The sequence below is a fragment of the Leucoraja erinacea genome, unplaced genomic scaffold, assembly GCF_028641065.1.
Source record: "Leucoraja erinacea ecotype New England unplaced genomic scaffold, Leri_hhj_1 Leri_126S, whole genome shotgun sequence".
Taxonomy (NCBI): domain Eukaryota; kingdom Metazoa; phylum Chordata; class Chondrichthyes; order Rajiformes; family Rajidae; genus Leucoraja; species Leucoraja erinaceus.
The window spans coordinates 251,829-267,500 of NW_026575528.1; the positions used below are offsets into that span (position 1 = coordinate 251,829).

General features: G+C 49.9%; 1 protein-coding gene across 1 annotated transcript in view; it reads left to right on the top strand.

Annotated features, from left to right (window-relative positions):
- pi4kb (phosphatidylinositol 4-kinase, catalytic, beta) overlaps positions 1-8,287 on the top strand; it is a 68,524-nt gene extending 60,237 nt beyond the window's left edge. The window contains exons 10-11 of the mRNA XM_055665474.1: positions 1,213-1,425; positions 8,012-8,287. Coding sequence (XP_055521449.1) covers positions 1,213-1,425; positions 8,012-8,201 — 403 coding nt within the window. The 3' untranslated portion in view covers positions 8,202-8,287. The remainder of the gene's footprint in view (positions 1-1,212; positions 1,426-8,011) is intronic.
- Positions 8,288-15,672: the final 7,385 nt, after the last annotated feature.

Sequence of the window (15,672 nt, forward strand, 5' to 3'; positions counted from 1 at the left end):
CATGTTGTTACTTGTGGGCGGAGCATCAAGGCAAATTCCTTGTATGTGAATACTTGGTCAATAAACGCACTTACTTACAGGGTTTAGAGGGATATGGGAGGTGGGTGGGACGAGTGTAGATGGGGCAATTTGGGCCGAAGGGCCTGTTTCCACGCTGTATAGAAGGCACAGCAGCGACTGTTCTTCCTGAGGACATTGAAAAAGACTGGTCTGCCCCAACAGCTGCTGTCAACCTTCTACCGCTGCACCACAGAGAGCATCCTAACACATGGCATCTCTGCGTGTGGTATCTCAGCTGCACGGAGGCGGAGAGGAGAGCTCTTCAGCGCAGAGGACACCGCTACCAGCCTTGGAGGGCATCTCAGATTCAGATTCAATTTTAATTGTCATTGTCAGTGTACAGTACAGAGACAACAAAATGCATTTAGCATCTCCCTGGAAGAGCGACATAGCAAACGATTTGAATAAATAATAATAAGTGTCCAGAGGGGGGGGGGGGGTGGTGATTGGCAGTCACCGAGGTACGTTGTTGAGTAGAGTGACAGCCGCCGGGAAGAAGCTGTTCCTCGACCTGCTGGTTCGGCAGCGGAGAGACCTGTAGCGCCTCCCGGATGGTAGGAGGGTAAACAGTCCATGGTTGGGGTGAGAGCAGTCCTTGGCGATGCTGAGCGCCCTCCGCAGACAGCGCTTGCTTTGGACAGACTCAATGGAGGGGAGCGATCGAGGAACCGGTGATGCGTTGGGCAATTTTCACCACCCTCTGCAACACTCTACCACACACACACGGTGCCTCAGGAAGGCCGTCAGCATCCACAAAGACTCCTCACACCCTTGTAACGGACTGTTCGAACTCCTACCTTCCGGCAGACGTTACAAGGCCTTCTACGCCTGAACCTCCAGACTTCTTTCCCAGAGCTATCGCTGCTCTGAACCAGCCCTGCTGAGTGCCCCCCACGAACTGTATTCCCGCACAGTATTCGACACGGCACAGACATATTTACACTTTAGACTGTTTTACTGTTCTTTTTGTAAATCATGTTTCTCGGGGTATCTAAATCTAAATGTTATTAGTTGTTTAAGTTGTGACTATTGGTTGGAAGCTGCATACCAAATCTCGTTGCAACTACGTGCAATGACAATAAAAGATATTATTATTATTATTATTATTCTAACTCGCTGCCTGTACAATTACTGACCGCTCGTGCTTTACAGGCACAATGGCAACATCCTGCTGGACTCCGAGGGCCACATCATTCACATCGACTTCGGTTTCATCCTCTCCAGCTCCCCCCGGAACCTGGGCTTCGAGACGTCCGCCTTCAAACTCACCAGCGAATTTGTTGACGTAAGTCTCGCGGTCGTTCTGCGCCGGGGAACAGGCCCTTCGGCCCGAGCTGGTCTTAACCGCCTCTGTGTGGCCCTGTTGTAGCAATGTTACAAAATTTTGAGATTTTAAAAATCAAGTCTGCAATTTATCCCATCAGATAAAGCATAACAATAAGTTTAATTTGACACCAAATTCACTTTCATATCTCAAGTATTAAAAAAGGTTATGGCCATTTTCATACTCGGAAATTAGCATCTTGTTCCCTATTGATTTTCAGTGGACATTACAAAAAAGCTGTGATCTTGGATAATCAAAGGCCCATTTCTTAAGGAAAGATTAACATTTTTAAATAGCCTAAGTGTCCAAAGATTATTCACAAATAATTCACAATATAACATGATTTTTATATCTAATTTACATTAATTTATAGGCCAAATGGAAGGAATTTAGTGTTCAATTGCTGTAAATAAATGCCCATTTAAATCGGCTTTCTAGTGGGTTCATGTGGAACGCGCTGGTTTAGAATGTTGACAGCACGCTGGATTAGTGCCGTCAAATGCCGAGAAAAATACTGCGGGATATAAAAAGCCCAAAATGAACTACTCGCTATAGATAACTTGATATATAGGGTTATATATATGCCCCATTTAATGTAAAAATAAGGTACATACCTTTAATTGTTTGCTTTATAAAACCCTGGGGCTGCGAGAGGTTGCGGAATCAGACAGTAATTTTAAAACTATTAGAACTATATTATCGAGGCCTATAAAACTAATAATACCTTTTGCGACCGGGTCTTGCAGCGATTTTTCGTTAATGATTTACTAGGCTGAACATCTGCGATTAGTACAGCCTAGTAAAAATCGCGTTTTAAACCCGCCCCCTCCAAACAGCGCCAAAATCGCGGACCTGGCTGTGGGCAGATTCCCAATGGCGATTCAGGTAGGTTTTGTAACATACCTACCTGTTGCCCACCGTACCTCTCCTACCCATGTACAGGTGCACAACCTTTTATCCGAAAGCCTTGGGACCAGACGCTTCTCGGATTTCGGAGTTTTTCAGATGTCGGAATGGAAGATTTTTAGCGTAGATTAGATAAGTAGCGCGGGCTGCTTGGAAAGTCTGGAGCGCCTGCCTCCTCCCCGGAGACCGGGGAATCATTGTAAATCATTGCTTAAATGTTAGTCGGAGGTGAAGGGGGAGGTGAAGGGGGAAACTTTAATTCTTAGTCCCCTACCTGGATGGAGAGGCGGGGAGCGGGCAATGCCTTTCCGGGTCGCCGTGCGGTAAGCGTCGGAGCGCTGTGGCCGCCGACTCCCAACATCGCGGAGCTGTGGCTGCGTGCGCCAGGATTTGGAGCGCCGCGGAGCCAGAGATCGAGTATTAAAAGTTCTCTGGGGAATTAAAGTTTCCCCCTTCACTCCCCCACCCCCACCACCACATAAAAGCCCTCCAAACTAACTGACTTAACATTTAAGCAATGATTTACAGATGTTTAAGGGTCTCCAGGGAGGAGGCAGCCGCTACAGTAGTACAGACCTGGGTTGACCGTGGGTCGTTCCGGGTCAAGATTTGGCACCAAACGTTGTGCAGACGACATCCTGGAAAAAATGTCCGGGTTTCGGAGCTTGTCGGTTTCCAGAATTTTGGATAAAAGGTTGTGCACCTGTACCCGTACCCATGTTCAGTTCCGAGACCCGGCGCGGAAACAGGCACGGAAAAATGTTGAATGGTTTAAGGGCTAAGCCATTTAGAACGGAGACGAGGAAACACTTTTTCACACAGAGTTGTGAGTCTGTGCTGTCAAACTACCGTACAGACAGCATGAGCAGTCGGAATCGAACCCGGGTCTTTTGGGGGGGGGGGGGGGGGGGGGGGGTAAGGCAAGGCAGTAACTCTGCCGCTGCGCCACCGTGCCACACTTGGTGTGTCACTTCAGTGTGCAGGAAGGAACTGCTGACGCTGGTTTATACCGAAGGTAGACGCAAAGTGAAGGAGTAACTCGCGCGCACACACGGACAAAACACACGTACAAAAACACACTCGTACACACACAAAACACACGTACAAAAACACACTCGTACACACACAAAACACACGTACACACACAAAACACACGCACAAAAACACACTCGTACACACACAAAACACACGCACAAAAACACACTCGTACACACACAAAACACACGCACAAAACACACTCGTACACACACAAAACACGCATAAAAACACACTCGTACACACAAAACACACGCATAAAAACACACTCGTATACACACAAAACACACGCACAAAAACACACTCGTACACACACAAAACACACGTATAAAAACACACTTGTACACACACAAAACACACGCATAAAAACACACTTGTACACACACAAAACACACGCATAAAAACACACTCGCACACACACAAAACACACGCATAAAAACACACTCGTACACACAACACACACGCACAAAACACACGTACAAAAACACACTCGTACACACACAAAACACACTCGTACAAAAACACACTCAAAAACACAACCGTACACACACAAAACACACACACAAAAAACACACCCCTGTACACACACAAAACACACGCACAAAAACACACCCGCACACACACAAAACACACGCACAAAAACACACACACACAAAACACACGCACAAAAACACACTCACACACACAAAAACACACACACACAAAAACACACGTACACACACAAAACACACGCACAAAAACACTCGTACACACGGACAAAACACACGCACAAAACACACTCGTACACACAAACCACGCACAAAACACTCGCACACACACACACAACACGCACACACACACACACACACACACACACACACACACACACACACACACACACTCACACACACACACACACACACACACACACAAACACACGTACACACACAAAACACACGCACACACACACACACGTACACACACACAACACACACGTACACAAACACGTGCACACACACACAAACACACACACACGTACACACACACACACACGCACGGACAAAACACACGCATAAAAACACACTTGTACACACACAAAACACACGCATAAAAAAACACATCTCGCACACACGCAAAAAAGGACACAGCTCCACAAACACTAACACACACACAAACACCTGCATAAAAACACACTCGTACACCACAAGTCGGGGTACAAAAACTTGTCGTACACACACAAAACACACGTACAAAAACACACTTGTGCACACACAGGTGACGGGTGGCCCCGATCGTACATGTTCAAAACACACAAGTACAAAAACACAAGGGTTGATCGCACCCAAAAGCACACGTACAAAAACCCACTCGTGGACACATGCAGCACTCGGACACACACAAAACACACCACAAAAACACCTCCCCCATGCGCCTCTGGTCAATGAGCTTCCAGCTGCTAACAGAACACTCCTCGCCTGTGTGACCAGCGGTTATACGATGGGCGATCTACCTCCTCGTACTTGTTTGCCTCGCCGCTGAGTTGGGGCCGGCTGCCCTCCCTCAGCTAGTGTGGGGGGAGCGGGGAAAGCTTGAAGGGGCTCAGCTTCTGGCCACAGTTTAACAACAAGGGGTCGGCCATTGAGAACGGAGACGAGGAAACACTTTTTCCTTCACAGCGAGTTGTGAGTCTGTGGAATTCTCTGCCTCGGAGGGCGGTGGAGGCCGGTTCACTGGATGCTTTCAATAGTGAGCCAGATAGGGGATCTTAAAGATGGCAGAGTGTGTGTGTGTGGTGGAATAGTGTGGAGAGGGAGCCTGAGACGTTTGAAGAGGTCACGTCCAGGGAACTCGGCAAACCCCAACCAGGGCGTTTGCCCAAGGGAGACAAAAGTGCTGGAGAAACTCAGCGGGTGCAGCAGCATCTATGGAGCGAAGGAAATAGGCGACGTTTCAGGCCGAAAACCAAAGGAAATAGGCAACGTTTCGGGTCGAAACCCAAAGGGTTTCGGCCCGAAACGTTGCCTATTTCCTTCGCTCCATAGATGCTGCTGCACCCGCTGAGTTTCTCCAGCACTTTTGTCTACCTTCGATTTTCCAGCATCTGCAGTTCCTTCTTAAGCAGGGAATTTGTCGATGGCCGGTTCACTGGATGCTTTCAATAGTGAGCCAGATAGGGGATCTTAAAGATGGCGGAGTCAGGGGATATGGGGAGGAAAGGCAGGAACGGGGTACTGATTGTGGGGATGATCACATTGAATGGCGATGCTGGCTCGAAGGACTGAAACACTGCTTCAGATAGGGAGTGAGGGTCCCCCGGGGGGGGGGGGGGGGGGGGTGAGGGTATGGAGATAAGGAAGGGCAAGGTGTGAAAACAAGACATCACAAAGTCCGAAGAAGGGTCTCGACCCGTTCCTTCTCTCCCAGGGATTCTGCCTGAGTTACTCCAGCTTTTTTGTGTCTCGTCTGACTGATTCCTGGGATGTCAGGACTTTCATATGAAGAAAGGCTGGATAGACTCGGCTTGTACTCGCTGGAATTTAGAAGATTGAGGGGGGATCTTATAGAAACTCTTCTTAGGGGTTGGACAGGCTAGATGCAGGAAGATTGTTCCCGATGTTGGGGAAGTCCAGAACAAGGGGTCACACAGTTTAAGGATAAGGGGGAAATCTTTTAGGACCGAGATGAGGAAAACCTTTTTCACACAGAGAGTGGTGAATCTGTGGAATTCTCTGCCGCAGAAGGTAGTTGAGGCCACACAGTTCATTGGCTATATTTAAGAGGGAGTTAGATGTGGCTAAAGGGATCAGGGGGTATCAGATTCAGATTCAGATTCAGATTCAATTTTAATTGTCATTGTCAGTGTACAGTACAGAGACAACGAAATGCATTAAGTATGGAGAGAAGGCAGGAACAGGATACTGAGTTGGATGAACAGCCATGATCATATTGAATGGCGGTGCTGGTGCAGGCTCGAAGGGCCGAATGGCCTCTACTCCTGCACCTATTTTCTATGTCTCTATGTCTCCGGTTCCAACCTGCCACCACGCAGAGGGCTGGAGTTTTTGGGGGGGAAACCCCCACCTGGAATAGGGAATAGGATGAAGGGAAATGTTTTCACAGTGAGATATACGCCCGAGACTTGCAATTCACAGTGGCCGAATGGCTGGACAACTTCCCTGGTTAAGAAGGAACTGCAGATGCTGGAAAATCGAAGGTAGACAAAAGTGCTGGAGGAACTCAGCGGGTGCAGCAGCATCTATGGAGCGAAGGAAATAGGCAACGTTTCGGGTCGAAACCCTTCCCGTTGCCTATTTCCTTTGGTTTTCGGCCCGAAACGTCGCCTATTTCCTTCGCTCCATAGATGCTGCTGCACCCGCTGAGTTTCTCCAGCACTTTTGTCTCCCTTGGGCAAACGCCCTGGTTGGGGTTTGCTGAGTTCCCTGGACGTGACCTCTTCAAACGTCTCAGGCTCCCTCTCCACACTATTCCACCACACGCACACTCCCACACTCCCCCACAATAAGTATCAATACTAGCACAGGTCCAGAGTGGGCTCCCTCTACACTGTCCAGTCACACACACATAGTCCCAGAGCAAACATAGAAACATAGAAATTAAGTGCAGGAGTAGAGCCATTCGGCCCTTCGAGCCTCCACCGCCATTCAATATGATCATGGCTGATCATCCAACTCAGTATCCCGTACCTGCCTTCTCTCCATACCCCCTGATCCCCTTAGCCACAAGGGCCACATCTAACTCCCTCTTAAATATAGCCAATGAACTGGCCTCAACTACCCTCTGTGGCAGAGAGTTCCAGAGATTCACCACCCTCTGTGGCAGAGAGTTCCAGAGATTTCAACTACCCTCTGTGGCAGAGAGTTCCAGAGATAGCAAGGAACAGAACAAGTTACATACAGAGAGACGTCAATGCAGTTAGGTTTATGAGCGCACGCTCGTATTCCAGCCCATTTCTTAGTTCCATTGTGCAGGGGGGGGGGAGGGGGGAGGGAACGTTGCCTATTTCCTTCGCTCCATAGATGCTGCTGCACCCGCTGAGTTTCTCCAGCACTTTTGTCTACTTGCAGTTCCTTCCCGCACAAAGTAAGCTCACAGGCACTGTTATTCCTAATTCTGATCAAGAAGGCTCATCAGCGTCTCTTCTTCCTGAGGAGACTGAAGAAGGTCCATCTGTCTCCTCAGATCCTGGTGAACTTCTACCGCTGCACCATCGAGAGCATCCTTACCAACTGCATCACAGTGTGGTATGGCAACTGCTCTGTCTCCGACCGGAAGGCATTGCAGAGGGTGGTGAAAATTGCCCAACGCATCACCGGTTCCTCGCTCGCTCCCCTCCATTGAGTCTGTCCAAAGCAAGCGCTGTCTGCGGAGGGCGCTCAGCATCGCCAAGGACTGCTCTCACCCCCAACCATGGACTGTTTACCCTCCTACCATCCGGGAGGCGCTACAGGTCTCTCCGTTGCCGAACCAGCAGGTCGAGGAACAGCTTCTTCCCGGCGGCTGTCACTCTACTCAACAACGTACCTCGGTGACTGCCAATCACCACCCCCCCCCCGGACACTTATTATTATTTATTCAAATCGTTTGCTATGTCGCTCTTCCAGGGAGATGCTAAATGCATTTCGTTGTCTCTGTACTGTACACTGACAATGACAATTAAATTGAATCTGAATCTGAATCTGAATCTAATTCCGCAGGCTCCCAGCTTCCATGTTTCCACGGCTCGGGGACGATCCGGCATCTGAAGGAGCGTTTCCACATGAACCTGACGGAGGAGCAGCTCCAGGGACTGGTGGAGCAGATGGTGGAGGGCAGCATGCGGTCCCTCACCACCAAACTGTACGACGGGTTCCAGTACCTCACCAACGGCATCATGTGAGCGGCTGGGCACCCTCCCCCTCCCCCCACCTTCCCTTCCCCTCAGCTCAGGGCAGGGCAGGGCAGGGAGAGACGGGCTGTGGTGGAGAGAGGGAGATGAGAGAGAGAGGGAGAGAGGGGGGAGAGGGGGAGGTGGGGTGGAGATGAGAGAGGATGGAGAGAGAGAGGTGGAGAGGGAGATAGGGAGAGAGAGAGGGGGATATGGAGAGATGAGGGGGAGAGGGGAGAGGGAGAGAGGGGGAGAGAGGGGGAGGGGGAGAGAGGAGAGATGGGGATGAGGGAGAGAGATGGAGAGAGAGAGGGAGAGAGGGGAGATGGGGAGAGAGAGAGGGGAGATGGGGAGAGAGAGGGAGATGGGGGATAGAGGAGATAGAGATAGAGGGGGGAGATATGGAGGGGAAGATAGAGGGAGAGAGATGGGGAGAGATGGAGAGGAGATGGGAGATGGAGAGAGAGGGGGAGATTGAGAGAGGGGGGGATGGGACAGAGGGGAGAGATGGAGAGAGAGGGGAGAGAGGGGGAGAGAGAGAGAGGGGAGAGAGAGGGAGAGAGAGGAGAGATAGATAGAGAGATAGAGAGAGAGAGAGAGGAAGAGAGAGAGAGAGGGAGAAAGATGGAGAGAGAGAGAGGCACAGTATACAGATACACATATACAGAGAGACACATAGAGAGAGGGAGAGATACTGAGACGTAGACAGAGAGACGGAGATTGAGAGCGAGAAAGATAGAGAGAGGGAGGGATAGACGGAAAGAGAGGGAGAGGGGGAGAGAGAGGGAGATATAGAGAGAGAGAGAGAGAGGGAGAGAGAGGGAGATGGGGAGAGAGAGAGAGAGGGAGAGAGAGAGAGAGGGAGATGGGGAGAGAGGGAGGGGGAGATGGGGAGAGAGAGAGATGGGGAGAGGGGGAGATGGGGAGAGAGAGAGGGAGATGGCCGAGAAGATGGAGACGAGAGAGCCACAACCTCTCGGTCCAAGGGCAAGTTTCCTCGCTTCCAGACCAGAAAACGTGACTTGGATTTTGGACTCCTCCCCCTCCCAACGTGGCTTGAGACGGCAACGGCCCACGGCCAAGGACAACGGGGACGCGCGTGGCCTCCACTCGCCCGACGGAACCGCGCCGCCTCCGAGCTCCTCATCGCATGGAACCTATTTACCGAGCCCTCTCCCCCCCTCCCCAGCCAAACCCTTATTTGCTTTCGAAATCCCCCCCCCCCTCCATCGTGAACGAGAGCCTTTGCATCAAACCAGAGGGCGGACATTCCCGCTCGGAAAGAAGGCCGATCAAATCTTGTTGGAATCTCTTCGGGACAAGGACAAGGAATATCCCTGGAACCCATCACCTGCCGGATGTTCATTCCTCAAGCATCCATCAACCATGTACATATATTATATATATATATATATATATTTGATATATAAATATATATATTATATTTTATATATATATATAATATATACATACACATACGCATTAAAATGAAAGTCACGCTGCAATATGTGGGACCTTGCTCAAAATGGCCGCACACTCTATTCAGCAGACTGAGAGACGTGGGGCTTGACTTCCAAAGTGGTTCGGAACGAGGAAACTCCCGTGTCTGAATTCCCCGCCGGGGCTTGCGTCCCTTTCCCGAGCAGGGTTCGGACGAGAAAGCTAATCGGGCGGAGTTTTGGGGGGGGGTTTTAACTTGGACAGTTGTCCCCTCCCATTTTGCTGAGTCCCGCGCCCATTCCAGCTCGGCTACCCTTCCCAGCTGCTCGCCGCCCCTCCCCGCCTCGCCTCACGACACCACCTCCGTTAGTCTTTTTGTGTGTGATTACTTTTTCCATTCAGTCGGTTTTCTCTCCTCGTCTGGGTGAAATCGGCAGAGAGGAACTTTCCCGTTTGTCCGCCTATTTTAATATTTTTCTCTCTCTCCGATAATAACAACCGTCTGTGACTGAAACCAAAATGGCTGCGAAACACTAGTGGGTTGTCACGAAGTTGGCCGTCGAGAGGCAAATCTATCTTCTCCGACTGAGAGACGTGCAAGTTATGTTCAGAGGTGCCGGTCTGGTAGTTTACCTCCCCCTTTAGATTTTTGCACTTTCTCACCCAATGGCGCGCTTCCCCCCTCCCCGTGCGATTGGCGTTGGCGTTGACGTCTGCCTCGCCACGCCCAAACCTGAAATGGAGCCCACGGCACTTCCCGCTGATCCGCCATTGTGTCCTGGTGAGAAACAGTGATGTCGTACCTCCCGCACTGCAGGCTGTCAACTTGCGAGTGTCATTCTCCATCTCACTTACTCACACACACCAGGAATTCCCCTATAGTTTGCACCGGGTTCGCGTGAGGTAGTGCTTTAGTTAGCCTCGGTGTTTTCGGAGGTTATAAATGGATTTAAAAGAAATTCTGACCATTCCATGAGTAGGAAGGAATTCAGGTGCTGGTTTGCACCCACGGATTACCCGGTGTGTGAGGACATGCAGATCCACTAACTCCATCTCCATGCTGGACACAAAATGCTGGAGTTACTCAGCGGGTCGGGCAGCATCTCTGGAGCAAAGGAATACCGTTGGTGTTTTGGGTCCGAAACTGGGCCTCGACCCAAAACGTCACCCACCTCTCTATGCTCTCCAGAGATGCTGCCCGTCCCGCTGAGTTACTCCAGCACTTTGTGTCAGAACCATTTTATGACCTAGGACATGTTGCAATCTTGGCTTTTTTTCCCCTCCAAAACCCCACTCCTACTCCCCCACGCCAACAATGTTTCAATGGCTGCCACCCTGACGTTCAGTTGGAGCAGTCAATTGACTGTGTAGGAAGGAACTGTAGACACTGGTTTAAACCGAAGGTAGTGGAGTAACTCAGCGGGACAGGCAGCATCTCTGGAGAGAAGGAATGGGGGACCCTTCTTCAGTCTGAGACTCAGGGAATAGCTGCACCCAACCATTCCCATATCTCTGTCCCTCCCTCTCCCCCCCCAACTCTCAGTCTGAAGAAGGTCCGAATCGTCACCTAACCCTTCTCTCCTGAGATGCTGCCTGGCCCGCTGAAGTTACTCCAGCACTTTGGTACGTTTATCTCGTCTTTCGCATCTGCGGTTCCTTCCTAGGCAATACTTCCCACGGGCACGGCTAGAAGAAGGGCACACGCGCTTCTCCCTCCTGCATCGGTCATGCGTAACACGCGGGAACAAACGCGCGCCAGACCGCGGACGCTCGCCGGTCAGAGGCAGCCGCGCAGCTGGATGCATGCAAACCGCGGCAAGGTGCATGCACGCAAGGCAACATTGCTGGCCACGACTTTAGTGCACCAGGGATATGGCACACCTAGGAATGCACATTAATGCGCACACACACACATGCACGCACACACATGCACGCACACACACACACACACACAAATATACGCACGCACACACATGCACGCACACACACACACACAAATATACGAAAGCACATATGCACGCACACACACATATGCACACATGCATGCACGCACACACACACACAAATATACACACACATGCACACGCACGCACATACATATGCACACACGCATATACACGCACACACACACACACAAATATACGCACGCACATATGCACGCACACACATACACGCACACACACACACAATATACGCACACACACACACACACACACACATATATATACACACACACATATATATATATATACACACACACACACAAATATATACACGCACACACACAAATATACGCATGCACACACACACATGCACGCACATGCACATGCACGCGCACACACATATATATACGCACACACGCACATACATATGCACGCACACACATACGTACACACACACACATATGCACACGCACTCGCACACACACACACGGACAATGGTCCATGACTTTGTTCATATACATAGGTCCACCACCAATTCTCCTCATCACCGGCTGCTGGAAAATCGGCAGTGATTATGTCACCGGCGTGCACAGAATTGCTCCTGTCCCCAAATCATTGCAACTGCTTCTCACCAAGGGGGGGGGGGGCTGCAATCTGAAGATCACCCCCCCTCTTCTCCCTTCCCCCCCCCCCTGCACAATGGAACTAAGAAATGGGCTGGAATAAGAGGGTGTGCTCATAAACCTAACTGCATTGACGTCTCTCTGTATGTAACTTGTTCTGTTCCTTGCTCTGGGACTGTGTGTGTGTGTGACTGGACAGTGTAGAGGGAGCCCACTCTGGACCTGTGCTAGTATTGATACTTATTGTGGGGGAGTGTGTGAGTGTGCGTGTGGTGGAATAGTGCGGAGAGGGAGCCTGAGACGTTTGAAGAGGTCACGTCCAGGGAACTCGGCAAACCCCAACCAGGGCATTTGCCCAAGGGAGACAAAAGTGCTGGAGAAACTCAGCGGGGGCAGCAGCATCTATGGAGCGAAGGAAATAGGCGACGTTTCGGGCCGAAAACCAAAGGAAATAGGCAACGTTTCGGGTCGAAACCCAAAGGGTTTCGACCCGAAACGTTGCCTATTTCCTTCGCTCCATAGATGCTGCTGCACCCGCTGAGTTTCTCCAGCACTATTGTCTACCTTCGATTTCCCAGCATCTGCAGTTCCTTCTTAACCGGGGAAAAGTTTTGTCCAGCCGTTCGGCCACTGTGAATTGCAAGACTCGGGCGTATAATCTCACTGTGAAGACTTTTGTTCCCTTCGTCCCTCTCCCCTACTCCAGCCCTCTGCGGAGACGAGACACACAAAAAAAGCCGGAGTAATTCAGGCACCATCTCTGGGGGAGAAGGAACGGGCCCAGAACCTCCTTCGGACTTTGTGATGTCTTGTTTTCACACCTTGCCCTTCCTTATCTCTGCCCCTCCCGGCCTCACTCCCTCTCTGAACCAGTGTCTCGGCCTATTTCCTCCACTCCGTAGATGCTGCCTCGCCCGCTGAGTTTCTCCGGCACTTTTGTCTACCTTGGCTGAGTCGAGACCCTGCTGCACTCTCACGACCAAATTTCGCGACTATTTTCCGCTCGTGGGCATTTTTCATCCTGCTTTTAAATTTAAAAAATAAAACGCTACCACCTACCCGATGCCACCTATCTACGAACTCTTGGTGACATTGCCCCCCGAGTATTAGTCCAGGGCAAACTCGGCAGAGGTGGTGAAAGTCTGACAGGCCCACCACTCCAGCTTTTTTTTTTCCGGCCTACCTCCCCAGAGCCTCTTGTGTCCCTTCCCACCACCCTCTGTCCTAATTCCAGTTCCACCGTTCTCTCTCCTGCCAACCCCCATGATCATTAAACCCTCCCTCCCGCTCCCTAACCAGTCGGCAAAATAAGGGGCGAGAGAGGGAGTCGAGGGGAACAATTCTCTCCCTCCATCACCTCCAGTCCCAGCAACAAAATGGATGACGGTGAATATTCTATCCGCCATCTCGAGCCATCGGCCTATTTAAGGAGCTTTGTACATATTATAAAACTGTATTTAAATCGCCCTTTTATATACACGCACACACACACACACATATATATATAAGCAACGCACAGTTTTGAAAGTTAGCTTTGCTTGTAAATCCCAAAGCTAAATACTCTCAAGACTTGCGGGTTATTTGAGGACTGGAACTTAAAGCAGCATTTTGGCTGCAACCTGTGCTTCGATTTCCACCGTTTGTTTTTCTCGCTGTATAGTTTATGCCACTGTCTGAATAACCATTTTATATCCGCAGGTTGGTTTTCTCCCCTCCCCCCCTCACTTTTTTTTTTAATTTTGTGTTGTATATGTTGTCTCGTGACTAATTAAAACACCAGTAAAATCGAGTCGAGCTCTGAGTATCTGGCATCATTGAAACACAGGCCATTCAGCCCACAACCGAGGTTGTGAAGTTATCCATTTTGGTGGCAAAAACGGGAAAGCAGACTATTATCTAAATAGTGGCCGATTGGGAAAGGGGGAGATGCAGCGAGACCTGGGTGTCATGGTACACCAGTATTGAAGGTAGGCATGCAGGTGCAGCAGGCAGTAAAGAAAGCGAATGGTATGTTAGCTTTCATTGCAAAAGGATTTGAGTATAGGAGCAGGGAGGTTCTACTGCAGTTGTACAGGGTCTTGGTGAGACCACACCTGGAGTATTGCGTACAGTTTTGGTCTCCTAATCTGAGGAAAGACATTCTTCATAGCAAAAGTATTTGAGTATAGGAGCAGGGAGGTTCTACTGCAGTTGTACAGGGTCTTGGTGAGACCACACCTGGAGTATTGCGTACAGTTTTGGTCTCCAAATCTGAGGAAGGACATTATTGCCATAGAGGGAGTGCAGAGACGGTTCACCAGACTGATTCCTGGGATGTCAGGACTTTCATATGAAGAAAGACTGGATAGACTTGGTTTATACTCTCTAGAATTTAGAAGATTGAGAGGGGATCTTACAAAATTCTTAAGGGGTTGGACAGGCTAGATGCAGGAAGATTGTTCCCGACGTTAGGGAAGTCCAGGACAAGGGGTCACAGCTTAAGGATAAGGGGGAAATCCTTTAAAACCGAGATGAGAAGAACTTTTTTCACACAGAGAGTGGTGAATCTCTGGAACTCTCTGCCACAGAGGGTAGTTGAGGCCACAGTTCATTGGCTATATTTAAGAGGGAGTTAGATGTGGCCCTTGTGGCTAAGGGGATCAGGGGGTATGGAGAGAAGGCAGGTACGGGATACTGAGTTGGATGATCAGCCATGATCATATTGAATGGCGGTGCAGGCTCGAAGGGCCGAATGGCCTACTCCTGCACCTAATTTCTATGTTTCTACAACGTCGCCTATTTCCTTCGCTCCATAGATGATGCTCCGTAGGGCTTGGACACGCTGGAGGCACCCGGTTAGCTCAGTCGGTAGAGCATGGGACTCTTAATCCCAGGGTCGTGGGTTCGAGGCCCAGGTCAGAATGAATGGCGGTGCTGGCTCGAAGGGCCGATTGGCCTCCTCCTGCACCTATTGTCGATGTTTCTACGTTTACAAATCTGGGATGGATACAAAATGCTGAAGTCTATGGTATTAGACCAGCATCTGTCTGTTCTTTATTTTGTGCATTCTGGTGAACCTCCTTTCCAAAGCCTCCACATGCTCACTGTAACTTCCTGACGGCTCAGTGGCCTTCGAGCAGTTCACGAAAGCGGAGCCCTGCGATCGTCCCCGTACACTTGCAGCGCCATCATCGGCCTGTGGGTCTAGGGAATGGTAGGGAATTGAAGAATACAGTTGAACAGAGGGATCTGGGAATAACCGTGCATAGTTCCTTGAAGGTGGAATCTCATATAGATAGGGTGGTAAAGAAAGCTTTTGGTATGCTAGCCTTTATAAATCAGAGCATTGAGTATAGAAGCTGGGATGTAATGTTAAAATTGTACAAGGCATTGGTGAGACCAAATCTGGAGTATGGTGTACAATTTTGGTCGCCCAATTATAGGAAGGATGTCAACAAAATAGAGAGAGTACAGAGGAGATTTACTAGAATGTTGCCT